Here is a 27,869-nt window from a genome sequence, read left to right as displayed (position 1 = left end):
ATTCCTCACCGGTATCATTTTCTGTCTTATCGTCCAGTCCAATCCCTGTCTGAAGAATTGGCTTCGGGAATGGTGGCTGGGGGGAGTTTGGGGAAAATTTTGGAGTGTCAAAAATGGGAAGAATAAATTACACCTTTTATAAGTCAAATATAAGCATAAGAGATTATTTTTTTAACTTGAATTTCTCCAGTTTGGGAAATGGAGAGTTTTTATTGATATTATTTTACTCATTTCTGCTATGCATTTCATTTTATGTTCCCTTGGAATGTTTGGTTATACTGGCTTACTGTAAAGGTTAAAAAAGAATGCAGCTGTCGTGTTTGTTAAATTTGTATTAGTTTTAAATCATGGTTCATATCATGATTCCCATATTTCTAACAATATAAACAGTGTATGAGGCAGTAAATTAATTATATTGAGTGTGTTAAATATAGCATACATGTTTTTTTTTTTTTCAAAAAGTCTCAACTTGTACGGATTTTTAAAATTTAAATTATGGCCATTAAAACAATACCTAGCTTTACAAACACTAATGTATACTTATTTTGGGATTTAAAAATACTTCAGTGACTTAATAACTTTCCAAAAAACTTCTGGCTTTTCTTCTTATTAAGTTTTTTTTTTTCTTTTTACTTTTTATTTAAATCATAAACCTGATGGCCACAGGGCAGATTGATATACCTAAAATTACTTAAGTGGAAAATAATCTGCTCACATTGTTTTTTTCCCATTTTTATTTTAATGCATATGTTGGGTAATTATATTTTTTTCTTGCTTGTCTTTCAATTAGGTGTGCACCCTGTGGCCCCTCTCCCCATAAATGTATTATTGACTCTAGGAAAGAAGCTCAGCTGATATTTTTTTTCCCTTTGTTTGAAGAAGTATTTAGGAAATGACCTTCTGTCTGCTACAATGGGAAAAGATTAAGAGCTATTATCCCTAAATCAAATAGCAACTACCTTTCCTTAAAGCAATTAGAAAAAATGAAATATTTTTTAATCTCAATAAAACGATTTGATTTTGGATGGATATAGGCACTAAGCAGCTTTTTGAGATAATTTCGCTTTTACTTAAATAATTATAATGTGATAAGTAACATTGATATTTTATACTTTAATTCTTTTATTTCTAGGCCACAGACAATTAAAAGGCCATTAAATCCTTTAGCTTCTGGTCAAGGTGAGTTATTTATTTGTACTGTTATATTTTTTTTAGCCAGTGAGCTTTGGTTAGAAGGAAGAGAAAGGCAAGGTAAAAGGTTAGCAAAATCATTTGAATTGACAGAACCCACAGTCCTGTTTCCACAGAAATTTTGTCTCACTCTTGCAGAGAAATAGGTGTTTAAAATATTTACACTGTAATGAGTATTTTTGTAAAGACGCTTATGGTATTAGACTGTTCTTACATGAAGCTTAAGGATATATATTTTTCTTTTATGAATTTTGCAGACAAACTAGTGTGTATTCATTTTTCATATCCAAATAACTTCTTCAAAATTTTTTCTGCAACTTGAAATAATTACATATTTTAGGAGTCTGATTTCAAATCCACACATCTTTATGTCTTGTAAACTTTTTTCATTTTGTAGTTACACTCAATGTCTGGCTCAAATGCTGTGTTCTTCTACAAAACTTTCCTTGATCTTCCTAACTGAAAGTAATTTCCTCTCCTCATGAAGTAATCTCATGCCATGTTATTTCTTCCTGCCCTTTCCACTGCCTAGCATCATTATTTTTTTTATTATTTTATGTATCTATTGATTTACCATAGTACTTTGGACATATGGGCAACATTTATCTGTTCTATCTCTTAATACAGAGCTTGGCACATAAAAGGGAGAGTAGTTTGTTGGATAAATGATCAGTGAAAATTGCTTTCCTCGTTTAATGGTCTTGTCCACAGTAGTAAAAAGCACTTGTTTATTCAGGAAATGATTACCTAGTGTTTATTATGTGCTAGGCACTGTTATGGAAGAAAGGCTTGGTGATCTACTTCTAAAATCAGCCAGTGAAGCCCTATGGCTGCAACTGACCTTGGGGGTGGCACAGGAGTGGGGAGCCTTTCATTCAGTTGTGCGTGGGGTTGCCATGGATTAGGGGCCAACTCAACAGCAGCTAGCAACAACAACAAAGACACTATTTTAGGTGCCATGTTGCTTTGTTGTTGTTAGCTGTCATTGAATCAGCCTGTAATGATGACCCCATGTACAAGGGGATCTGCGGTCATCATCTGTAGAGTTTTCATTGACTGATTTTTAGAAGTAGATCTCCAGGCCTTTCTCCCTAGTCTGTCTTAGTTCGAAGACTTTGCTGTTTAGCATCATAGCAACATGCATCACACAATAGGGACATAAAATTGAAACTCACGAATCCTCAGTCTGTAATAGGAAAAGGGTTTGTTGAATAAACCATTTCATTGTATAATTTCAGACTTTTCCCTTTGAAAATATATATCCATGTTCTCTTTGAATGTGTGCTTACTGAGGAAAGCTTTGATGTACTTTTAGCAAATGTGTAAGGTTTTCATTTTAAAAATTTATTTGAAGAAATGCTGATCTCATATAGTCAATAAATATTAAAGTCCTTCTGGAAAGTGATGAGATTACATCATTCCCCAAATGCTGGCAGACTGGTCTTTCTTAGATTAGGAATGGAAGAACATCTTTAAACAAGGCTTTTGGGTTTTTAAGGAGTCATATGTGTTGACTCAGTGGAAGCTATTGATTTAATATCAGATGAAATGCAAATTCATAGACAAGAGATGATCTTCACTTTGAACTCACATTATAACTTAATTAATTAACCACCCTCACTTATCTTAAAGATAAATGGGAACAATCTAAATGTTTATTACTAGGGAACTGGTTAAATGAGTTATATTATATTCACATAGTAGAATAAAGCCATTATAAATGTTGCTGTAAATTTGTATTCATTTCTATCAAAGAAATCAATAACATATTGGGTAAAAAAAAGCAAGTTTCAAAGCAGTATGTATAATATTTTTATGAAAGCACAATGTAACATCCGCATATCTATGCACACACTCAAAAGGACATTTACCAAAATGTAAACAGTGTTTATCTTTGGGCAAGGGGGTTATGGATGTTTTTTTTTTTCCTCTGTGTCTTTTTTTTTTAACAGATATTTGCAATGAGCATATGTTATTTTATAATCAATGATGGTATTAAAGAAAAATGGACAAAATGAAGACAATTTTTCAACAATAAATGAGCAGCTTACAGATAAATTGTTGCATTGTACATAATTTGAATCTTACAAGTCGTCTTAAAAAATATCCCTGAATGAGGTTAAATTGTATAATGCCAGTCTGGAGATTTCAAAGCAATAACACAGATCTTTAACAGAAACTATATTATAGCTTTAGAATAAATAAGTGTGGCTGTCTGTCAGCCAAATAACCAGAAATCCTTTAAATCTGATGTGAGTTGAAGATATTCTTTATCAAGCTCCAGGAGATGACACCATTTAGTTGAATCAGGCATAATTCATATTGCTACTAGATAAGAGTTGCGGTCACAAGTGGCTCACACTAAGATTTTGCTTATGTGGATGAACTGATGGTCTAAAATTTACCAGTATTAAAAAAAGGTTTATTTTTATGAAAATCTAGCATGTTAAAAGGTACATCTGGAAGGTGTTTATAATTATAACATTTTTTTTCTTTTTCAGGGAAAAATAAAGGTAAGTATAGCATCTTTATCTTACATTCTAAATATATGAATTTGCTTATAGATGTTTATTATGGCAAACTGTTTTTTCTTCCTACCTCTGAGACTCAGAAGAAATTAATTTTTATTTCTTTATGTGAAAGTCTAGAGGTGAAAGTACAAGTTAGGGGAAAATGACTGCCTGGGTTCAGGTACCAGCGACAGCCTGCCTCAGCCTCTGATAATTTGGTCAAACGTTTTATGCACTGAACCTAGAAGATGGGCATTTCTTCTGGCCTCTGTCAGGGGAAACCTCTTCTTTACTGGTTAGAACTCTAGAATCTGCTAGGTTTAGAGGGTCTTGGGCATGATCAAAGAGTCTTTGGGTGGTGTAAATGGTTAAGGCTCGACTACTAACAGAAAGGTTAGAGGTTCAAACCCACCTAGAGGCACCTCAGAAGAAAGGCCGATGATCTTCTGAAAGGTGATAGCATTGAAAATCCTGTGGAGTGCAGTTTTATTCTGAAATACATGGTATTGCCATGAGTCCCTCCAATTGCGTGCTGGCCAGTCTTACCTTACCCTTGTCAGCATTAAGTAGTATGAAATTTTTATCTGTACTAATTTGATAGGTAAAAGTATCTTGATTGTTTTAATTTGCATTTATTTTATTGTTAACAAGATTGAACAATTTTTGTTATTACCACTTGTATTTTTTCATCTGTAATATTTTTTAGTGGGCACTTTATCATTTTTATTCAGTTTATGAGTTTTTTCCATATTAAGAATATCATCCCTTTGTTGTATTTGCAACATACATTTTATCCAGCTTCTTTGCATTCTACTTTGTGAAGTTTTCTGACAATCAGATGTTGAGTGTATAATTTATTGCTTATTCTTTTTTTATTCCCTTGGCTACTTTTATGCTTATTTGTTTCATATCACCATAAAAAATGAGTCAAAAGAACTGAATAGTAAAGTGTTTGCCATCTTTGTAGCAAATGCATACAAGCATTTTTATATAATTATTATTTCTTATGCCTTTTTATATAAAATTATTTCAAACATTGTCCTATGTTGTCATAGTCCATATTTTTGTCATTTTAATACCTGTATAGCATTCTATTAAGTAGTTATATAGTATTCTGTCATGTTAACTTAGGCATTATTATCATGCATTTTGATTATTTTTGATTTTTTTTAATTATACATAATCATCTTAGTACAAATTATCAATCCTCCCCCCACTTAAGGTTATTTCTTTACAGCATAACCCTAAAGACAGAATTACTCGGTCTCAGTATATGAACAGTGAGTGATCTTAGTAGGTCACAGAATACAAGTGGTATTTGGTTTTTGTAACATTTCTCTTAATTGCTCTTTTGAAATATTGAACAGCATATAATACTATCAGCTGTGAACAAATATTCCTCCAATACTATTTTATAATTTTCTAATTTAAAATGCATTTAATGGGTCCTTAATTTTCACAAAATGAATTGTTATCAAGGCAAGTTATTTTCCATGTATTGATTTACTATTTAAGTTCTGTGTTTTGACCTTATATAAAACACTTTATCCAGATAGTTTTGACACCGAGGCTACATAGGCAGTGTTAAAAGCCTTTTTAAAGATTGAACAGCACAGAGTAGCACGTGGTTGAATCCAGACCAAGAACTTTTCTTCTTCCTTTGGAGAAGTCGCAAATAAATTGGGACCTTTAGTTAAGCAATCTTCATGTTAGTCTTTGGCACTAATTTGCTACAATGTTTTAAAACTTTTGAAAAACTTACATTTTGGCATTTTTACAATCTTGTAACTTATTTTTCTTTTTACTTTCAGAGAACACTTTTTACAGTTGGCTAGAAGGTAAGCGGAAACTTTTAAACAAATTTAAGTGATAAAATTTTGTATTCTCATTTTTAAAGAGACATGAAATTCATTTTTCATCTTAAAAACTTTACATGTGAAATTTTTACTTCCAAATTACTGTCTTTGTTTAGGTCTCTGTGTAGAAAAAAGAGCATTCTACAGACTCATATCTGGCCTACATGCAAGTATTAACGTGCATTTGAGCGCAAGATATCTTTTACAAGGTATGCGACATTCACGTTACAACACTTATTTTCAGGTATTCTTAAAAGGTTTTGGTATTTATCTGATAGGAAAAAATTGATCTCATTGAATATTAGGTAGTAAAATCCATTCTTAAATGGTAATAATCAGATTAATGTGGATACTATAAGGAATAGTTCACCATGTTCTTCGCTCTTTTGACCTCTTAAGAAGCTGCTCGCAATTATACAAATCACTTTGAAAATATTCCTTTATTTTGTTTTGGAAATTAAAATAGCTCCTAACAGCACAGTTTGCTATTAATTAACTATTGTATCAGAATGCTTTTATATGTGTGCCAGCTTCAAACCAGGAGTTTTAATGAATGAGGTCATTCCCTGCTGCTTTTTATGCTTTAAGAATGCGGTCGACAAACGAGACCATGGTCGAGTTCTATCAGTAATGTATTTCTTCTGGAATTAAAGTGTCTCTTATGTCTCAGAAGCAAAATATAGTAGCTTTAATTTTAAATAGAGTTTCACACTCATTAGCAATTTCAGAGAGTCGTTTTTAATTGTGTATTTTGGTTTTGTGAATATGTTCATATTCAGAGATTTGATTTCTATGGAAATTTGGTCTTTCAGTGAAACTTTGTTTTGTCTAGAAGATAAAATATTAACATGGAATATTAAAGGCTAACTTATGAAAAATAGCATGATTGTATTTATTATATATCTTTAAGTGAAAAATGAAAATGAACTTCTATAAGTATAAATAACCAAGTCTAATTAAAATGAAAAGTAATTAATTTTAAAATTCAGTGTTTAATATTTAATTCTTCTTTCTTCCCAGACACATGGTTGGAAAAAAAATGGGGACACAACATTACAGAATTTCAACAGCGGTTTGATGGAATTTTAACTGAAGGAGAAGGACCAAGAAGGCTTAAGAACTTATATTTTCTCTATTTAATAGAATTAAGAGCTTTATCTAAAGTGCTGCCATTCTTTGAGCGCCCAGATTTTCAACTCTTCACTGGAAATAAAGTTCAGGATGCAGAAAACAAAATGCTACTTCTGGATATACTTCATGAAGTCAAGTAAATCATATTCTACAACTTATGCATTAATAGAAGAATGACAAGTGTTATTCAAAATTCAATTCTTAAACGACCATTTAGAGAAAGGAAAACTATTTAGAAATAATTAAAAGTTATTTTTGTTCATAGGTCTTTTAAAATTTAGTGTTTTTTATTTTTTCGTCTGGGTACTATAGGGCACACATTTTCAGTTTTAAAAGCCATCCTTTTACTACTTGACTTGCATTATTTTCTTATTTAGTTGAACAGATTGGGTTTGGGGCCAAACTTCTATATATTATGCAATTAGGTTTTATATTTAAGGATAAAAATTTGTTTTGGGGCATCAGAATGTTGGTTTTATTATATTTTCTATTTTATTTTAATTTTATTATCACAGAACATCAAAATGTTGTATTAGCAGCACTTTTAATATTTTATAATCAATGAAAATGAATATTCTCTTTTTTAAAATGCAGGTCATTTCCCTTGCATTTTGATGAGAATTCATTTTTTGCTGGGGACAAAAAAGAAGCAAACAAACTAAAGGTAATTATGATTTAACTTAATATTTAGATACAAGCTGTTTAACTCATATAGGTATGAATATAAGCCTGTGATTTTATACTTAAAATAAATTTTATATACACCCTGACATTGTAAGAAAAATCTGAGTAATAAGCTTTCTTTTCTTCAAAAAAGGAAGAAAAAAAAGAAGTCCAGAGGCAAGGTCCAACTTAAGATTTAGTTTATATTATGTTCAAGATAACAAGAACAAACAAAGTCTGTCACTTTACACTTCACATAGATTATCTCATGCAATAATAATAATAAAAAAACCAAACCCATTGCCGTTGAGTCAGTTCCAACTCATAGTGATCTTATATGACAGAATAAAACTGCCCCATAGGGTTTCCAAGGAGCACCTTGTGGATTCGAACTGCTAACCTGTTGGTTAGCAATCAAAGCACTTAGCCACTATGCCACCATAGTTTCCTCATGCAATAGAGGTTATAAATTAAAGGGATCCAGAGCATGAGTAGCCGTATTACTCTTTTATTTTTTTGCTGAAGAGAATTCTAAAAATGGTTTTGGTTAAATAAATGGATCCTCTTTATTGAGAATTAAAGGCAGTCAGGAATGCCAGCATGGGATTGTGGAAAGAACAGAAGATTGGATATCTCACAAAATGGGGTCTGGTTTTGACCTTACCCCTTAATAGGGGAATGACCTCAGGCAAGTCCATCTCTGAATCTATATATTTGCCTCAAAATGCTGTGAATATAAAATATTACTAAAAATATTTTTTAAATGTTTACTTTGTGCCAAGCATGCTTCTTGTCATTAACAGCAGAAACAGCTTCTGCCCTCAAGGGATTTCTAGTTTATTTGGAGACTCAATTAAAATTATACTACTGTTCTTATACTCTGTTATGAAGCAGTCAGTAAAGGCTGAAGGCCCTCAGTAGCACTGGGCTTGATATGATTTCATCTGAATCTTTATAACAAAAATCTCACTCTGTTTCTTATTCTCTGTTTTTTTTCCATAATGAAAGAACCTGATTGTATGCATCTTGGAAATACTTTTTGCACTGTCGTTTTTTGCTGTGAGATAACAATTATTCTTGACTTTCCTTCTACCTCCTGAAAGCATCCTTGCTAGAAATACATTCCTCAGGGCTTATATAACTTCCCAAACAGCTTCCCAGTACTCCAGGAACTTAGAGGGTAAGATGAGGGGAGAAGATGCTACAACAGGACTTCTTTTTTTCTGTACTATTTTCAGTTTCCTCATTTTTAGTTCACATGCTGATTTATTGGAGAATGTTTTGGCATCAGCCCTTTTTATGTTGTGCAGATTAGAAATTTTCTGACAATGTTTTAATTTCCTCAAAACTCTGAAACATTCAGCTTTGGTGTCCTATGAAGTTTATGTAGAGAATCCTTGATGAACAGAGACTTTTTCTGAGTTTTTTTTAGAAGAAAGATATAGAAGATAAGAAAACATGTTAACATTAGAGATTTTTTTTTTTTAAACTGGTACTTTCTGGTGACTCTCATGGAGTTTGAACAGTCATATTTGTAAGTTCATTTTAAAATATCATCTTGTCTCTTTTATACCTTATTATTGTATGGTTAGGAATAGAAGACTTGCATAAAAGGAAATGGTTTATTTCAAAATAGAAATAAGGTATCACTTGAAGCCTTACAAAACATTTGAGATTGAGTGAGTACTGTTTTTTGGTCAATTGGTATCATTGAATAGGGATCACAGCATGTTTGATCATTCTACCCACACACTCTAATTTAAAGTGTTGTTCTAAAACTGTATGCTTAACCAAGGAGAATTTATAAGGAATTTAAATTCTGGTTATTTTAAAGACCATAAAGTGTTCTAATCTGAGATAATTTTGGAATATGCTATGTCAGGCTATTGGACATAACCATGATTGCTATTTGTATAAGTCACAAGGATTTTCTCCTGTTCTGATCTAGTAAATTTCTACGCTGTTAATTTGGTTATAGAATATGAAGTTCAGTTAAGCAGAACAATGCATGCTATTTATGTGCTTTGTTTTAATCTTGCGATGTAATTTTGTCTGTCATAAGCAACCGTGCTTCCTCTCTGTATTGATTGTGAAAATATAATTGCCAAAAAACTGTTCTGCATTTCATAGCACTTATAAAGTAAAAGTTATGTTTTATTGATCATAACATTTATATCATTTGGAAATTTATAATGCATGTATGTGAGATCCTTATGCTGTCTAGGTATAATGCTTGGGTACATATGGATTTTGTAGGGCCTTGTAACAACTATGAAGTCCTCTACAGGTTTACAGCTCATAGGATAGTAACATTTGCTGTAATTTTATAACTCTGTTGTTATTGTTAAAAGTGTGATTTTTCTTTAATTCAAGGTTGAAATACAAGTTTAATGGAAATTTCAAATCAAATTTGCCAAAATCTATTTAAACTAATGTTACTGGGTAGATTTTTTTTTTTTTTAAGCAGGTTTAAAATTAGGATTGCCTCTTACTGAATTTAGTCCAAAAGTACAGAAATATAAGATATAGAATATTAATATATACTAACAATATTAATAATTTGGGATCCTATTAACAATCCTATTAACAATCTTCTACATGTTACAGCTGTTTCAAAATCTCAAAACAAAAAGTTGAATAGAGCATCTGGGAAAGACTGTCTACAGAGCCAATTGAGGTCTACTTAGAATAAAAAACCTGTGGCCATCGAGTCTATTTTGACTCATAGAGACCCTGCAGGACAGAGTAGAACTGCCCCATAGGGTTTCCAAGGAGCAGCTGGTGGATTTGAGCTGCTGACCTTTTGGTTAGCAGCCGAGCTCTTAACTACTGCACCACCAGCGATCCTTACTTAGAATAGTGGGTTCTAATCTTTGCTAACGTATTCCTTTTTTTTTTTTTTTTAACTCTATAGTCTTGCTCTCATCTGTTTGAACCCAGTATGAGCTTTATCACATTAAAAAAAAAAAAAAGCTTCTCAAATTATAGACAAGTTAGTGTAATGGATCTGAAATTATGTCAGATTTCCTGGTTAAAGTACTGTAAGCTTGGAATTCTATTATAAGTCTAGGACAAAGACAGGGGAGTGGTTACTTGAAGGATCAGTTAATAATTTCCACTGGAGTAAAAGAAGGATGTTTTCTCGGCTTCTCTTTTCCTTATTCCTTAAGGACATAATGCTACTTTTGAATGAGCTGGATGTATGCTACCTTATTATAAAGAATATAATACCATAAAGTTTATGGATACATTCATATATATTAAAAATATAAAAACAAAAAGGGAATGATAAACACCTAATTCAGGATGGTAACAAACCACAAACCAAACCCATTGTCATCGAGTCAATTCCAATTCATAGTGACCCTGTAATACAGAGTAGAACTGCCCCGTAGGGTTTCCAAGGAGTGGCTGGTGGAGTTGAACTGCCAGCCTTTTGGTTAGCAGTCATCCCCATACCATCAAGTCAATCCCGACTCATAGAGACCCTATAGGACAGAGTAGAACTGCCCCACAGAGTTTCCAAGGAGCGCCTGGAGGATTCAAACTGCTGTAGGATATAGGACTTTGGAGGGATACGCAGGGGCTTCAGTTGTACTTGCAATGTTTTCTTCCTAAAATTTGATGGTGGTTACATGAAAGTTCACTATCTTCTGTTTGTATTTTGTATGTTAGCAATAATGGTAATGTTGATCATCATCATAAAAGAAGATCTGAGTGTTTTACCTAATTAATACCAGAAAGAAGGGCTGTAATTTAGCTATTAGGAAACTAAAGGTTTTTATATTTTTCTTCTTTTTATTTTTGGTAAATGATGCCTTCCAACCCTTCCCCCCTAACTTGCCACATATATTACATATAGTTAATCATCACATACAACAGGCACCTCAACTAAGTTACTTTTGTAATTTGCAGATATTTTAGCTTTGGAGTCAGGCTGACCTTCACTCTGAGTTTGCCTCTTGCTAAATGTGGGAACTTAGGCAAGGTATCTAACCTCTCTTAGTTTCCTAGTGCTGCTGTAACAAGGTATCTAACCTCTCTTAGTTTCCTAGTGCTGCTGTAACACGGATACCACAAGTGTGTGGCTTTAAAGAATGCAAATTTATTTTCTCACAGTTCTGGAGGCTAAATGTCCAAATCAGGGTCTTGGCTGTGTTTTTTCCTTCCTTGTAGGTAGTCCCAGGCTTTCCTTGGTTCCTTGGCTTGTCGAGATGATCCTTACATGGTGACTTCTCCCTCCCTCCCCTGTGTATCTCTGTCCAGTCGGCTCATCTTATAACTCAGAAATGATTAGATTTAGAACTCACTCTACTTGGGTATGATCTAATTAATATAACAAAGAAAACCCTATTTCCGAATGGAACTACATCCACAGGTATAGGAGTTAGGATTCCAACCATACTTTGGGAGGGGGGGGTCACAATTTAATCCATAATACTCTCAGAACATTGCTTTCTTTGTTAAGTGGAGATTACAACAGTGTCCGTTTTTGAAATTGTGAAGATTAAATAAGATCATATATATAAAGATTCTGGTACATGTAGGAGGCTCAATGAATGTTAGTTTTCTTCCTCCTTTTTGGTGCCCCATAGCACCTAGCACAGTGTATGCATACAGAGGGTACTCAGAAAATACTATTAGTTGACTTTAAATTACATCTTATTAAAATTGTGCTAAATTGTTTTTAGGAGGACTTTCGACTGCATTTTAGAAATATTTCAAGAATCATGGACTGTGTTGGTTGTTTGAAATGTCGACTGTGGGGAAAGCTTCAGGTAAGCAACTCTAGCTCAGTCCCATTTCTTATTTATCCTTCCCATGAAGAAGTTTATGACTTTTTTCTTTTTCTTACTTCTGTTATAGACTCAGGGTTTGGGCACTGCTCTGAAGATCTTGTTTTCTGAGAAATTGATAGCAAATATGCCAGAAAGTGGACCCAGTTACGAATTCCAGCTAACCAGACAAGAAATAGTATCATTATTTAATGCATTCGGAAGGTTAGTTTGAATGTACTAACTTTTTTTCTGCTAGCCAAGTAAGTCTAATGCAGCTCATATATGCTCAGATAAAATTAGGTAAGAAATATCCTTTTTAATGACATTAGCTCAGTGTTGAATTATATGATCTTATGGAATACCTCAACTATGTAAATACAGACTTTAGATGATATTCTTTATCTTCATCTATTGACTTTTATAATCATGATTAATATACTGATTAGAATTTAATATTCATTTTACTGATCTGAATATTTTTTCTAATTTTTTAAAAGTAGATTTTTGTGATGCCCACTTATTTTTTAAAGGTCCTGGAAAAATCATACCTTGCTTAAGATAGGTATACATGTACATTTCTCTGTAAATTTAGCATCATATTGAAAAGTTAATAATTCTTTTAAAAACAATTTTCATCAAAATAGTTGGAGGATAAACTTGAAATATGGAATTTACATTAAAAATGTAAATATAGATGCATTTCCTCTGGCCTATCATATTAAAGAATACAGAGATTTATAAAAATTAACATTTTTAGGATACATTTCTTCACCTTAAAAAATTACAGTTATTTAATATTTGAGGCTAGAAATAATTGACCTTCCAAGTTATTTCTTGAGTACCCAGAAGCTTGACAGTTATGGTTTATTCAGTATTCTACTACATTTTTTATGGTAGAGAACAGAGCCAAAGGACACTTAAAAATAATGAACAGACATTAACTTTCTATAGAAATTAGTGGAAAAAAATTGGTCACACATTTACTATTTTCACTCTTTCTAGACCAGTAGCTTTGGTTCGTTGTATAGTTACTAAATATGGCATATTATTTATTTTTACATATTTATATACTTATACTTTATAATATTACAATCTAATAATCATTTATGTACCTAATGTTACCATATTTTTACACCAATAACGTGCACCTTCTACGTTTGTTTGCCAACTGTGTCTTCCTGCTGTGAGGCATTTTCATCAGCACCAGTATGCCAATTTTTTTTACAAAAATTTAGCATAGCATGCTTACAAAAATACCTCGCAGGGGGAGGGTGCAGTTGGCAAAATGTAGAAGGCGTGAGTTATTTGCATAAAAATACAGTATACTTTATATTAAGGACGTTGTTGTAAGTTGCCATTGATTCCAACTCATGGCAACCCCAAGTGTGCAGAGTATAACTGCTCCATAGGATTTCCAAGGCGGTGACCTTTTGGAAGCAAATTGCCAAGCCTGCCTTCTGAGGCACCTTTGGGTGGGTTTGAACTGCCAATCTTTCAACTATTAGTTGAGTGCTTAACCATTTTTGTCAAGTAGGAACACAATCTATTAAGTATATAAATACTTAAAAATAACTAATTCCTGGGCAGATAACATTATTTTAGTTAGTTTTACCATGTCAAGTTAAGGTTTAGAGTACATCAGATTAGATTAAATGGTTTGTGCACCTTTAAGTTTGTTGAAATAAATTACTTTTCAAAATTTCTGTGCTCTAAAAATGCATAATTAATTATAACTTACAGAGAAAATATATCTGAGATGGTTTCTGAGTGAAATTATTTTTGGTTACAGAATTTCTACAAGTGTGACAGAATTAGAAAACTTCAGGAACTTGTTACAGAATATTCATTAAAGAAAACGAGGTAAAGTGTGCCTGTTTCTGGACAATGGAGGCCAAAGAGTGGAATTTCATTCAAAAGCATAATAGCAATGACAGTCTTAAGCCAAACCTTTTATATAAAGCTGCTTTTGTAAGAGGAGATCTATATTGTTTTAAGCATATACTTTTTTGTAATTGTGTTGTCTGCGTATAATATCATTGTGAGTAAAAGTAATTCTTCAATAATTTGGTAAAAATTTTAAAGTTCAATGTTGAATAAAATCAGGATTATCAAATTCATATTGGGTAAAACCAAGTGAATGATGCTTCACTTCTCTCCAAGTAGAGTTTTGTGTCAGAAGATATAAATAAAAATATGGCCCACGTGACAAGCATTGAATAGGAAAATGGTAAGAAGGCTCATGAACAACCTATAATTAATAGCCTAGAATTTTTAAAATACATTTAGGGTGCCAGATAGAGCAAATAAAAACACAAAATGCTAAGTTAAATTTGAATTTTAGATAAACAGTGAAGAAGTTTTTAGTGTAAGAATATCCTGTGCAATATTTGGGGCATACTTATATTGAAAAATTTTTAATTTATCTGTCTCAAATTAAAATTTAACTGGGAGTCCTATATTTTATCTGGCAACCCCACATACACTGGTATGAAAGAAGTCACTTTTAATATTATATTACTATTTTGATCAGGCTGTTTGGGTGTATGGAAAGGAAAAATGACAACTCGAAGGCACATAGGCAATTTCTAAACATTGTGAAAAGTTTTACTAGATTTATATACTTATCTCATAATACTTTCCCTAGTAATACAATTTTGGGAAACTTTTTATTTTGATATAATTTCAAATTTACAGAAAAGTTTTAAGAATTGTACAAAGAGCTCTTTTACCCAGATTTGCTATTTGTCTGTATTACCTTTATATTTTGTGCTCTCTGTATGTACACACATACACACAAACAATTTTTTTCCTCAGTCATTTAAAAGTCAGTTACAGGCATTATGCCCCTTGAACCCTAAGTACTTCAGCGTGTAATACTGAATACTTTTTTAAAACTGATATCCTTAATGAAAATACACACAAAAAGAAAAATCTGGAATTATAGCACTATGAGTCTTAAAATAGGAATCATTTCAAGTTCTAATCTCAAATTCTTTTTGAGTTTTGTTGCCCTTTCTATACTTGAATCTGTATAGTAATAGGACATGTAATTTTTGTTTTTTATACATGAGATTCATCCCCTTTGGTTCCCTAAAACTGAAGTTTAATGTTGGGAGGTTTTCATTAGTGGAACTCCTCAATGATAAAAATATTTAAAGAAGTTTAGAAATTCATATCAAATGGAATTGTAGGGAAAATGAAACTGTATACCTCAAAACATGTACCTTTTTAATATATGTATTAGCAGGTATACCGTGTTGAGATGTCACATCATTAATAGTGCAGGGCTTATTTATATAAGGTTTAGGAAATGTTACTTTACACTGCTGTATACTTTTCTTCTTTGTCCCCAAGGTCTGGTACAATGTCAAGCACATAGTAGATATCCAATAAATATTTGTGACCGAATGTATGAATATGTATCCAATATTTTAAATGAATACTCACTGAGCGAAATCTAACCATATGTGTCCCATTTTTCTTTTCCCCTTATTTTCTTTGAATAGGGCAGGACAAGAGAAATAAAAAACCACTAGTTAAGTCAGTCCTCTTGGAGACTCAGAGGACTAGGAAGTAACCACCATACATAAAAGTTTAAGAAATTTTGTAATACTCTGAAGTACGGTAGATGGGTTCAAATTGTAATTTTGTCTGTAACTTCTCTAACTCTCATTTTATGCCTTTTTTTAAAGAGCCAAACTCTGTGACAGAATATCCCTACCTTCATTTTGTCACTTCCCACTTGTTCCTTAACGACAATCTGGCTTCTGGTCCCATAGTTAAGAATTCCTTCCTATAAAGTCTGAAATCCTTATTCTAAATCCACAGATAGGTTCACAAGCCGTTTCTTATTTCACTTTTCTTCCTGCACTTGACATTGCTCACAAGTCTCTTAAAATTCTTTATTCCCTTGGTTCCTTACATTTCACTTGCTCCTATTCACCTCCTTTTCAGCCTCCTTTCATTTATTCCTTAAATGGTATTCCTCAGGCTTTCATCCTTGTTGTTCTCTTGAGTAATCCCAATCTGATAATTTCTAAATCCTTATCTTTAGCCCAGGCCTCCCAATCAAACTCCTTACTGTATATCTTCACTTGGCTGTCCCACAGATAACCTGTGTGTGTCTAAAACAGTCATTCTCTCCAAAACCTACTCCTGTGCTTACGTTCCTTACTTCGGTTAATTTCAGGACCATTGTTTTCTAAATTTATTAGCCTCACTTCTCCTCCACCTTCCTTCTATCCAATTAATGTCTAAGCTCTACTGATTTTATCTCCATATCTGATACATCACCATCTTTCCATTTTTGTGTTCTTCACCTGCAGTACTATACTAACTTATCTCCTTATCTCAGCCTGTCTCCTCTTTGTTGCTCCACAATGCTACCAGAGTGGGTTTTCCAGAAGCACTCTGACCATGTCCTCCTTGCTTAGTACCCGTCAGTGACCTCATGCACCTTCAGGTGAAAAGCAAACTCCTTTACTTGGTGTACAAGATATCCCCCTCACCCTGACAATGTTCTGATTAAACAGACTCACAATTCTCTATATGTGCTACATGGTCAGGCTCCACACCTTGGTACATACTGTTATCTTTGTATTGAGTATCCTAGCCCTCCTTCCCTATCTAGAAAATTCATGTGTATCCTTGCAGGTCCGGTATAAGTATCTCCTTTGTGAAATTTCTCTTCCTCCATTCATGGAGAGTCATCTAACTTCCTCTTTTGTGCCATCACTGTAATTAGAACCTACCTCTATTGTATTACTTATTGTACTGTATTGTTTTTGTTTTTTAAAGCCTCCTTTACTAGAATGTGAGCTCCTTAAGGGCAGGAACAAAACCTTTATTCATTTTTTAATCTCCATAGTTTTTGGCATATGAATGGTTAATAAATGTTTGTTGAGTAAATTGCTTTTAAAGTGACTTTGTTATATTAGAGGTCACACCTTCATTCAAATATTCTTTATAGCAAGAGTCAGTAGACTCCCGAGGAATTGTGGACTTTAGGGGGTCAATAAAGCTTCTGATACTATATTTAAAATTTGGTGGTTTTTTTGGAGGGGGGACTTGAAAGGAGTCTATTCTGGAAAAAAAAAAAGTAGCTTTTAAGGGAAAGGGAAGCATCACTGAGGAATTTCTTGAGTAATCGAAAAATAGCTGCCTGGGGTTATGGACTACTTAAACTGATTTCTGTTTAATACTCTAAGGGGAATGGGACAGGTTATACATTACTCCAGATAAGGAACTTAATAGCTTAATATTTGGATATATATGTATTATCTAATACTTTATTGGTATTTTAAAGTATATGGCATTTCATATCAAATTGGTGTATATTCCTAAATGATTTGATGTTTAGATGTAAGCAAACTATTGTTTGTAACTCCTGATATTCTTCTCTTTTCTGTAGTAGCACTAGGGTCCTTATCCTTACATGATGGAGAAATGCAATAAGTATATATAGTTCATTGAGAGAGATTAAGAAAACTAGACCTCCAAATAAAACCACAAACACTTTTATTTTTAACAGTAGTGTTTTGTTATAATTTAGTGAAACAACAAATAAATACATTCATTGGCCACAGCTATACTTTTACAACCAGTTTGAAACTGATTATATAGCTGAGAAACACTGTTAAATAATAAAAAAGCTATGCATAAAAAAGCCACTTGAGCTATAAATTATATCTCCCATAAAACTACAACCAGATACAATGAGTGATAACAGCTTCAAAATTAATAGCCACCCAATTGTAACAATAAAAACAAATAACTGCTAATCACTGTAGAATTACACACTTAAGCAATGAAATTTGCTTTTGTAATTAATGAACCAAAAACGAAGGTCTGAAATTGTCATCATGTGCTTCAGTACAGGATGAACAGGGAATCAGTAGCCCTTTGATTTTATAAACAACTCTTTCCTTCAAGACCAAACTTAAAGTGCTCCTAGTGCTTTGGAATTTTTAAGAAAAATTGGGCCAGAACCTTATCTGTCTTTGTCTTTGGTGATGTATTGTGGAAGATGTGAATAAGAAGACAAATGCAAGAATTCAGGTACCTTCGTCAGTGATAAGAATAAACTTAACAAATCTGAAATTTGGAAAAGTCAATATAGCTAAAAGAACAAAGTTATATTATCTGAAATATATTTTTTAAAGTAATCTTTGTTTTTCTGGCCAAATAAGAACATTATCTGGGGAAGCCTTACTAGAACAAATTTACTTTATCACCTTGAACTCCAAGGATTAACAAAACCAACACAGATCTTTTTAGATAGCTCTAGATAATTAGGTATCTAATATTAGCAAAAGAAATAGTTGGCATCCTGAAAAGAAGTCTAAAATTGAAGTTGCAATTAAGTGCATGTTATGTGTCATATTAATACCAAGGTTAACTTTTGTACTGTGCATTTTCTAATAATTTGGTTACAATGAAAGAACTTCTTATAAACAAACTCAAAATAACATAACTAAATTTATGGTTCTGATTGAATTTGAAATAATTTTATATTATAATTTTGTTATAATTTAGTGAAACAACAAATAAATACATTTTAAAGAAGTAAAATGTAAAGAAATTGTAAAAAGAAGAAATTTCTTTGGCTGTGTATCAACCTCCCAAAAGATGGAAATCATTAAAAATTGTTTATTCCTTAGAGCTTTTCACCTACTGTATATTTTTGTCGTTACTGCATCGTTATTAAAAAGTTGAAAGACTGTACTTGAACAAATAAGACATAACTTTCTAATCGATGTAGACAACAGAAAAAGACAGTTGTATTAGTTTCAATTCTGAAGAAACAGATCAGCAGACAATTGTATAGTTAGTTGTCTTTTAGCATGCTGTGATAACTTCCCAGTGTTGCCTGTTCCACTGGCATCTTGAGGTATTCAGCATCTACTTTTTTCCATATAGACACTGGTAGAAAAAGTGCATTTTTAAATTCTCGATTATCTTAGCCTACCATATATTTTTTAGATTTGGGATAGGATATTCAAGTCAATTTTAGCGCAATTCTAAAGGTATTCCAATATTAACCACAGGTTTTATACTTACCTAGTTAGTACCTTTATTTTACATAAATTTACTCATTTTAGTGCTGGGATTAATTTGAATTCAATTTAATTTGGCTCTGCCCACATATAAAATAAAAATATAAAACTAAAGGAGAAATTATATGTCTTACAAAGTATTGCACTTGAGCTCACTGCAGTAATGTATCATGATTTAATTTACCTGAGGACAATCTTGCATCAATAGGTAAGGTCAGCCATGTCTTGTTTTAGCTAAATAGAATGCTTTTTAAAATGTACCCAAGTTTTAACTTAGAATTGTACATTTTATGAATAATTCTCAAATGCATCTGTTAATGTGTTTAGTCCCAAGAAGTTTCTACCAAAATTTCTCTTTCCAAAAATCACTATTGCTTTCTTGAAGAATCATGCTTAAACTCGACTACATGTATCTTAATCATACGAAATAATCACTTGACAAATTCTACTTCAAAGTAGCAACACAATTTGCAATGGTATATTTTACTTTTGAAGAAATGACTGTGGCTTTCCAAAGAACACTGCTGGTTATCACTGTAAAGAATCACTACTAACATCTGTTTAAAATGATTGCTTAAATATTTTCGGTTGGCATTTTAAAGTCATGCTTAAAAGAACTATCTCCAGTGATTAAATATTTTGAGATTTTTAAAAAGAATGATACATTTTATGCCTTAATTCTGTACACAGTTCACACTGTAAAACTTTTATTGGGTAAGAATTCTATATAGAGTACACCACAGAATACACAGACTTTGATTTATGTAGGAAAATTGTCTCCCAACTTGGTGTACAATATAATATGCCAGTGTGAAAACTGGGATATGAGTTTGGGGACTGCAGTTTACTCTTTCGGAACAAAGATAAAAGTGCAAATAGGCAAAGATACATTTGATGTTCCAAAGTCAGGGTGTTTGGAGGCCATCTCAAGTGCCTTAAGATCTAATTCGTCTTTTCTTCCTCTCCAAATTTTCTGTTCTACTTCATTTTACTAGGAAGAGGTCACAAGTATCAGCTATGTCCTCCACTGGGCACAGCCACATTTCCAGGCTTTGTTCTCAGTTGCAACAGATGATGAAATGTTTATGTAGATGGGATCTAAACATGTTGAATATACACATTCATGAAAAACAATTCAAGAATTATGACTTGGTAAATTTAATGCTGTCAGTTTTGTGGTGTTGCATATAAGCTATGGTGATTGTTCATATCTAAATTGCTACAAGTAAAGAGCAAAGGAGCAGTATCTGTCATAGGTCCATTCAGGTGGGGAGTGACTGCATAACTGTTGCTGCCACACCCGGTCATGGTGCCATACCAGCCCAAACCTTGCGAATTTGATAAACTGTAAGAAAAAAGGCAAAGAAAGCCATAGGACTGTGGTCAGTTTTTAAAGTTTTCAGTGAATTTTTAATATAATTAGTATCAAATATATTGAAATATGTTCTTTGTCAAATAACATGACTTTACAAAATTTAATGACTTTTATCTAATATTCTTGATTTCACCCTATATTACAAATGTAATAAATACGATCCAGAACTGATGATTATTAGATCATCATCAATATGATGCCTTTTATGTGCTAAAGTAATATTCTAAGAAGTGTGTGTATACATATATATACATATATATGTGTGTATTATCTGTGTGTGTACATACACACACACACACACTTCTTTAAGACTCAACAGTAACACTATGAGATAGGTTCTATTATGACCTCTATTTTGCAGATGAAAAATTGAGGCTCAAAAAACTGAGGCTAAGTAACTTCTCCAGATGAAATTTGGGTTACAGAAAATGCTCTATTAAGCTGAAAGCATTAGATAGGTATGAATTATGACTTTCACATTGCCTTGATACACAGTGAATGGTATGCTAGTTAAGGACTTGGAATGATTTTGGAACAAGGAAGGCATGGGAAGATTTCCTGTGGTACCTAAGGATCCCAAGAGTTTTATCTAGGGTTATTCTTAGATTTTAAATAGCCCTAGGGATATGGAAAAATATAGCTAACCACTGTAATAGTATTCCTTCCCTGCCCACCCCCAGCTCTGAACTGACATGAGGTCCTGAAATAAAATGGTACCATTTAACTCTAAGGCATTTTATCAAATAAAGGTAATCAATATACAGGCTTAGAGTCAGAAGGTAGTTCTTTAAAGTGTATGTCCCACAATGGGTTTACCATCCACTGCTCTAAGCGCCAATTTTAAATGATCTTAGTGACACAGACCACCAAATCACCTTTTTTCATATTTGGGTTAAGGTTAGATTGTGCTTTTCAATCTATTTCAGTAATAATTCAGGCTTAATGACGTTCATTACATCTACCTTCCTTCTCGTGAACTTCCCAGCCTTGGCAAATCATCATCACTATCATACCGTCTTGGATTGTCGAAAAAGTAAGCTCTGGAACTATAACTGTGACTATTTATCATTCCAGCCGGTGCCTGTGAACAAAGTATCAGATAGCATGTAAAGATTTATTTTTCAACTCAGAAAGATTGAGATCTACAATGATTTTTAGTCTTAAACTTTGCCAAAAATATAAACTTTCCATTATTTTAAAAAAATAAGAACTGGTATTAGGGAATATTATGATATCGTACCAAATTCTGATTTAATCTCTGTGCCCGGAAAAACAGTACCACTGACCATGCTGGCACATGTTCCCACAGAAAGAGTACCATTCCAAATACTATATAGTCTTCTCCACTTATGTCTTCTATGTGAGCCTATAAATAAAGCACGGCAAAGCAATTTTAAAATCTGTTTCAGGTATAAGCAATCATCCTCCACAATTTACTTGCTTTAGGAAGAGTAAGTTAAAACATCAAGTACAAGCACACAACACTTAAAAATTTTCTAAATTTTGTGGTTTCCCATGTAATGATACTTATCCTTTAAAGGACATTAAAATGCTTTGCTATTAAGTAGAATAAAAAGTGATGACATTTTTCAATGTATCAGTTTATGAATATACTTTTAATATACGGATAATACGTAGTCATCTCGTTTTTAGGCCTCATAGTCTGAAGGGAGTAGTTATAAAGAAACTGCTGATTTCTGCTGCTCCATAAGCAACATACTGGCATTTACCCTGGGCTACTCCTGTCGAGAAATTAAGTCACTCAGCTCTGCTGCTACTTAAAAATATGCTTTTGGGTCCAACCTCCATACTGAATTTACTGCTATTCTGTCAGATGTTGGGAAACCCTGGCGGCGTACTGGTTGAGAGCTACAGCTGCTAACCAAAAGGCTGGCAGTTCGAATCCACCAGGCACTCCTTGGAAACTCTATGGGACAGTTCTGTTCTGTCCTATAGGGTTGCTATGAGTTGGAATCGAGTCGAAGGCAATGGGTTTTGGTATCAGATGTTGGGAACAGGGAAATGGAAATGAGAATGAAGAAAATCTGGCACATGGAACCACATATGAAAATTTCTTCTCCTTAGGAAAGTTGAAATTCTGGTAAAATAGTATTCCAGGATGCCTTAAATTTGGTATGAAGTTAAATTAAAAAGCTTCGTTAAGCTGGAGAATGCTGGCAGGTGAAATATGCATACTGTAAATACCATCCTGGGAATTACTGTAGCAAATACCCTTACACCCAAAGAACTGTGAATGATTTCTCATTAACAAGACTGATAACACCAGACTGACATGAAAGTAATTATTTAAACTTCTAAAACGGAAACAAATATTTAGGTTATATGTAATTCTTGGGTAAGAGAGAGTTAAATTTATCCTAACAAATTAAAGACATACCCACACTCACTGGATAATGACAGGCAATCCATTTATCTAGAGATATTGTTTTTTTTTTATTGGTTTTAAGTTGGAATTGACTCTACAGCAATGATTTTTCTTTAAAAAATTAGTACAATAGATTTATGGCCCATATCAAGCTATTAGTATTATTTACAAAATGAAAAGAAAAAATATTCCTTTGGAAAAAAGTTCTCTCTGAAGAATAATTCTAAGCATCACATATAAATGAGGATTTTTATACCTAGATACTTAAGTATGATTACTGATAATAGACAGATTCCATAAAAGTGTTTGTAAGTTAAATACCTAAAATGCTGTCCTAGTTAAGGCTAATTTCATTATCACATTGTTAGATTGGCAATATATGGTAGGTACCTACCTTATCTGAAAGATTATCCCAGCCATAATTAAATGGACTTTCTAGTGTATCCTGAGATATGGTGATCACCACCAAATTATAACAAGCTCTTGACGAGTAGAGAAGAATGACTACAGAGCCTACAACAACAGTCTGGCACAGAGATATACCCTAAAAGAAATAAAAATCACCATCACAATACCCTGCACATTTATCATGACAAGCCATTCACCCACATGTGGTATGGTCAACTCTCCTAGAAAACACTGCACTCCTAGAAAACACTAAGTAAGATCTGTTAAACTCCTGATTATCTGGTTTTATCAGTCCTATTCTTCGAGTCAATTGTGTTGAAACTACCCTGTTAATATGTATAAGTTCTTTGCCAGTTTTCCCAGTGGCAGCTGGAGGATTTTGTTCTGCCAAGGTTACCTTCCTTAAGTAATGTATGAATAAACAAGTTGGCAAAAGATCTGAGCTTTATATTAATCAGAAAGACAAGTTACTCACAATGAGAAAAGGATGGGGAATAGAAGCATTAGTCCATTTAATACACTGAATTTTGAATCAAACAATGGAAATACAGCTCCTATACTATTTTGCCCATTTTATTGGATTTTATTAGAATGTTGATGCTAGCTCACTACTGATGCCATTACAATGATGACATGATCTAGGTGCCCAAAAGCACTTTCCAATCCATAATATTTTTGAATATTTTAATATAATGGGTTTCATCATTTCCTAAAATATGGAAAGCTCTCAAACTTAGTGGTTCTCAACTAGAGTGTGTATATTCAGGAGGGAAGGGTATCACCTTTTGCAGGGATTCTTAACATGAGGTCTGTGTTTCAATATGATTGGTTTCCTTTGTAATTCTATGTATTTTATCTTATTCATTAAAAACATTATTTCTAAAAGTGGCACCACTGCCAAAGAGAGCCCTTGCAAAAAATATCCAATAGGATATGTCTTAGTTTTCTAATGCTGCTGTAACAGAAATACTACAAGTGAGTGATTTTAAAGAACAGAAATTTACTTTCTCACAGTTCAGGAGGCTAGAAGTCTGAATACAGAGTACTAGCTCTAGGGCAAGGCTCTTTCTCTCTTTGTCTGCTCTGGGGGAAAATTATTTCAGCTTCTCTAACCCTGGCATTCCTTGGTTCCACGGTGAGCTCTATGTGGCATCTATTTTTCCCCCATTTGTGCTCACTTGTCTGTGTGTCTAATCTGCTCTTTTTACATCTCATTAGTAATTAGGCTTAAACCACACCCTACACTGATATGACCTCCTTAACATAACAGAAAATCCTATTCCCAATGGGATTACATCCACACATACAAGAGTTAGGATTCCAACATATAATCTGGGTAGACACATACAATCCATAACAGCATGGTTTGGAAGCTCGTATTTTAGTTGTCATAATGATTAAGGATGGAGCCCTGGAGCTGCAGTGGTTAAGCACTTGGCTACTAACCAAAAAGTCGGCAGTTCGAATCCACCAGCCACTTCTTAGAAACTCTATGGGGCAGTTCCACTCTGTCGTATCGGGTTGCTGTGAGTCGGAATCAACTCGACGGCAGTGGGTTTGGTTTTGGGTTTGGAATGATTAAGGGGCAATGATGGCATTTAGTGTACAAGGTCTAGAGATCTAAACCCATTGCTGTCCAGTTGATGCTGACTCATAGCAACCCTAAAGGATAGAGCAGAACTCCTCCATAGGGTTTCCAAGGTTGTAAATCTTTATAAAAGTAGACTGCCACAATTTTCTCCCATGCTAGTGGGTTCAAACTTCTGACCTTTCGGTTAGCAGCTGAGCGCTTAACCATTGCACCACCAGGGCTCCTTCTAGAGATGCTAGATGACCTGCAATTCACAGGAGAGCCCTCCACATAGGAGAACTGTCCCATGACCTCCATAATTCCAAATGTCCTCTTGGATAGTCATGTAGTTGAAAAACCTCTGTATAATTACCTTACTCTGTTTTACATATAAACAAAGCATATACTTACATAGTTTAAACAGATGCCAAAATTTCCAACAACACATAACATGTAAATAGAGGGAAATTTGTACTTAGTTTTGTTCAAAATTTGACCAAGAGTTGTTCAAATATTTCAGAAAATCATGACACTTGACAGCAACACTGCTTGTTGTATTTAAATCACCAATGCAACCAGGGGTTGATTATCCAAAGGTAAGCACCATGCTTACCTTGCTTACCAGATCATCTGTAGTGAACAATTTCACATTTTTTCACCACATCAAAGACTCTGCTTCTAGGTATGGCTGGCGTCTGTCTCTCTCCCAACTCTACAGCACCTTCCTACTGAATCAAAGCCTCTTCAAATTTATAATCCCTGACGGGGTGGATGATGCAGCAAGCAAGGTTAAGACAGGCTTAATTTTGCTTACTTACTAATCTATAGTGAACAATTTCATCATGGGTTTCACCACATGATGATCTGGTAAGCAAGGTAAGCACTGTGCTTACCTTGCCTATTGGATAATCTGCCCCTGAATGCAACACACTGTTAACAGTCTGCACTTGTAGTTGTCCCATTCATGGTTTCTATGAATAGGTACAAGCATCTGACTATTACATCATGCACCAATATTTACATATTGAAATACTTACTTTTAAATTCCCTTTTATTTATGTTATAGTTACAGCATCACACTGAAATTTTGAAGTTATGTGTGTAGGTAGGTTAAATGACCTATTAATTTCAGGATAAAAACAGGTTATAAAAAGAAGGCATTAGGTCTGGCAGGGTTGAGAACCATTATTTTAGCTGACTTCCTTGTAAGAACAACATATTTTATAGGCATATGAGAAGAAAAAGAAAAGATGAAAGATGCTTTGAAAAAAGTACCTTTTTAAAGCTAATCCATTAGTATAACATTATGAATGAAAATAAACAAAACCCTAGCAAGATTAAATATTAAAAAAAACCAAAGCAAAAAATTTCTACAATGAGCATGTTCTATTTCTGTAAATACACAAAAAAATTCTTGAGAAAGTTAATCTAAAATCAATCTACATCTAATTTTAATAATACTATATTATCTAATAAAGTCAAGGCAACAGAAAACAGAATGCTGTAAGCATTATCATCCTCTAAAATAACTTTGAGTAAGTTTACATTCCCTGCTTTAAAAATAAAATGACTGCTAAAAAAGGAATATAGAAAGTCTCTGCTTAAACTTGTACATAGCATAATTTTTAAAAAGATTATTGTGAATGAGACCAAAGAATCAATAATACTGAGGAATTAACAAACAAAACTGCAACCAAGTTGTATACATATAATAATGAAAGAAATCCATGGATTTAGAAAATGAAGTAATCCTGCAAAGTACAGGATTACTCGAGGGAAAAATAAGAATGCAGCAACATAGAAAGTGTTGTCAAATAGTTAAAGAAAAACTTCCTAAAATAAGTAGAGTAATAAACAATTTCATTCAGGAGCAATCCTCAAAGAAGGATTTAACCTCCTTCCCATCACTGGCACCTCCATACCACTTTTTAAAAAATTCCACACTTAACAAGTAGAATAAAACTTCACTACTAAATAGTTCAGTATGCATACTATTAACTAGATTTCAAAATTTATTTACAGGTATTTTTAGGATGCAGATATGCAGGTACATTAAGATATCATTCTATGGGTCCTGACAAATGTGTATACCTGTGTAACTCAAATCTCTAACAAAACATAGAACATTATCAGCACCCCAGGAAATTCCCTCACACCCTTCCCAGTCAATCCAAATCCTCAAGCCCTCAGAGACAAATACTCTCTTGATTTTGTTTTTACCACAACTTAGTTTTGCCTATTCCAGAATGTCATATAAATGGAATCATAGACTATAAACACCTTTGTAGGTTTCATTCATTCAGCATAATCTTTTTGAGATTGCTCCATGTTGTTGGATGAATCAGTAGTTTGGTCTTTTTATTGCTGAGATACAAAATTAGGGTGATCAACTCTTCCAGATTTGTTTGAGAGTTTCCTGGTTTTAGCACTGAAAGCCCCAAGTCCAGGGAAACTCCTCAGTCCCTGGGCAAATTAGGCCAGTTAAACACCTGTATTATATGACAGTTTGTTTATCCATTTTTCTGTTGATGAGCAGCTCAGCTGTTTCTAGCCTTTGGCTATTACGATAAAACTTCTATGAACTTTCTTGAAAACTTTGTGGATATATGCTTTCATTTCTTTCGGGTGAATATCCAAGAGTAGAATTGTTGAATCATATGGTAGGTTTAAGTTTAGCTTTGTAAGAAACTGTCAGATCTTTTTCCAAAATGGATGTGAATTTTACACTTCCAAATGAAGTATGAGAGTTCCAGTTGCTCCACATCAGAGTCAACATTTGGAGTTGTCAACCTTTTAACTTTAGCCATTTTGCTGGATGTGTAGTAGTATCTTATTGTAGTTTTAATTTGGATTTAACTGATGACTAATGATATTAGGCACTTTTTCATGTGCTTATTGGGTACTGGTACATCTTCTTTGTGAAGAGTCTATTCAAATCTTTTGACC

General features: G+C 33.3%; 2 protein-coding genes across 2 annotated transcripts in view; one reads left to right on the top strand and one right to left on the bottom strand.

Annotated features, from left to right (window-relative positions):
- ERO1A (endoplasmic reticulum oxidoreductase 1 alpha) overlaps window positions 1-15,880 on the top strand; it is a 40,019-nt gene extending 24,139 nt beyond the window's left edge. The window contains exons 8-15 of the mRNA XM_049897809.1: window positions 1,133-1,179; window positions 5,513-5,539; window positions 5,674-5,766; window positions 6,578-6,824; window positions 7,283-7,352; window positions 12,043-12,129; window positions 12,218-12,351; window positions 13,919-15,880. Coding sequence (XP_049753766.1) covers window positions 1,133-1,179; window positions 5,513-5,539; window positions 5,674-5,766; window positions 6,578-6,824; window positions 7,283-7,352; window positions 12,043-12,129; window positions 12,218-12,351; window positions 13,919-13,979 — 766 coding nt within the window. The 3' untranslated portion in view covers window positions 13,980-15,880. The remainder of the gene's footprint in view (window positions 1-1,132; window positions 1,180-5,512; window positions 5,540-5,673; window positions 5,767-6,577; window positions 6,825-7,282; window positions 7,353-12,042; window positions 12,130-12,217; window positions 12,352-13,918) is intronic.
- Window positions 15,881-19,861: 3,981 nt separating this feature from the next.
- The window catches only part of GPR137C (G protein-coupled receptor 137C), an 81,909-nt gene continuing 73,901 nt past the window's right edge, over window positions 19,862-27,869 (bottom strand). The window contains exons 4-7 of the mRNA XM_049897812.1: window positions 23,340-23,489; window positions 21,800-21,925; window positions 21,522-21,640; window positions 19,862-20,529 (exon numbers count right to left, since the gene is read on the bottom strand). Coding sequence (XP_049753769.1) covers window positions 20,352-20,529; window positions 21,522-21,640; window positions 21,800-21,925; window positions 23,340-23,489 — 573 coding nt within the window. The 3' untranslated portion in view covers window positions 19,862-20,351. The remainder of the gene's footprint in view (window positions 20,530-21,521; window positions 21,641-21,799; window positions 21,926-23,339; window positions 23,490-27,869) is intronic.

The sequence above is a fragment of the Elephas maximus genome, chromosome 10 (assembly GCF_024166365.1).
Source record: "Elephas maximus indicus isolate mEleMax1 chromosome 10, mEleMax1 primary haplotype, whole genome shotgun sequence".
Taxonomy (NCBI): Eukaryota; Metazoa; Chordata; class Mammalia; order Proboscidea; family Elephantidae; genus Elephas; species Elephas maximus.
The sequence above is the reverse complement of the archived record's forward strand: the minus strand, read 5'-3'. Positions and strand labels throughout refer to the sequence as shown.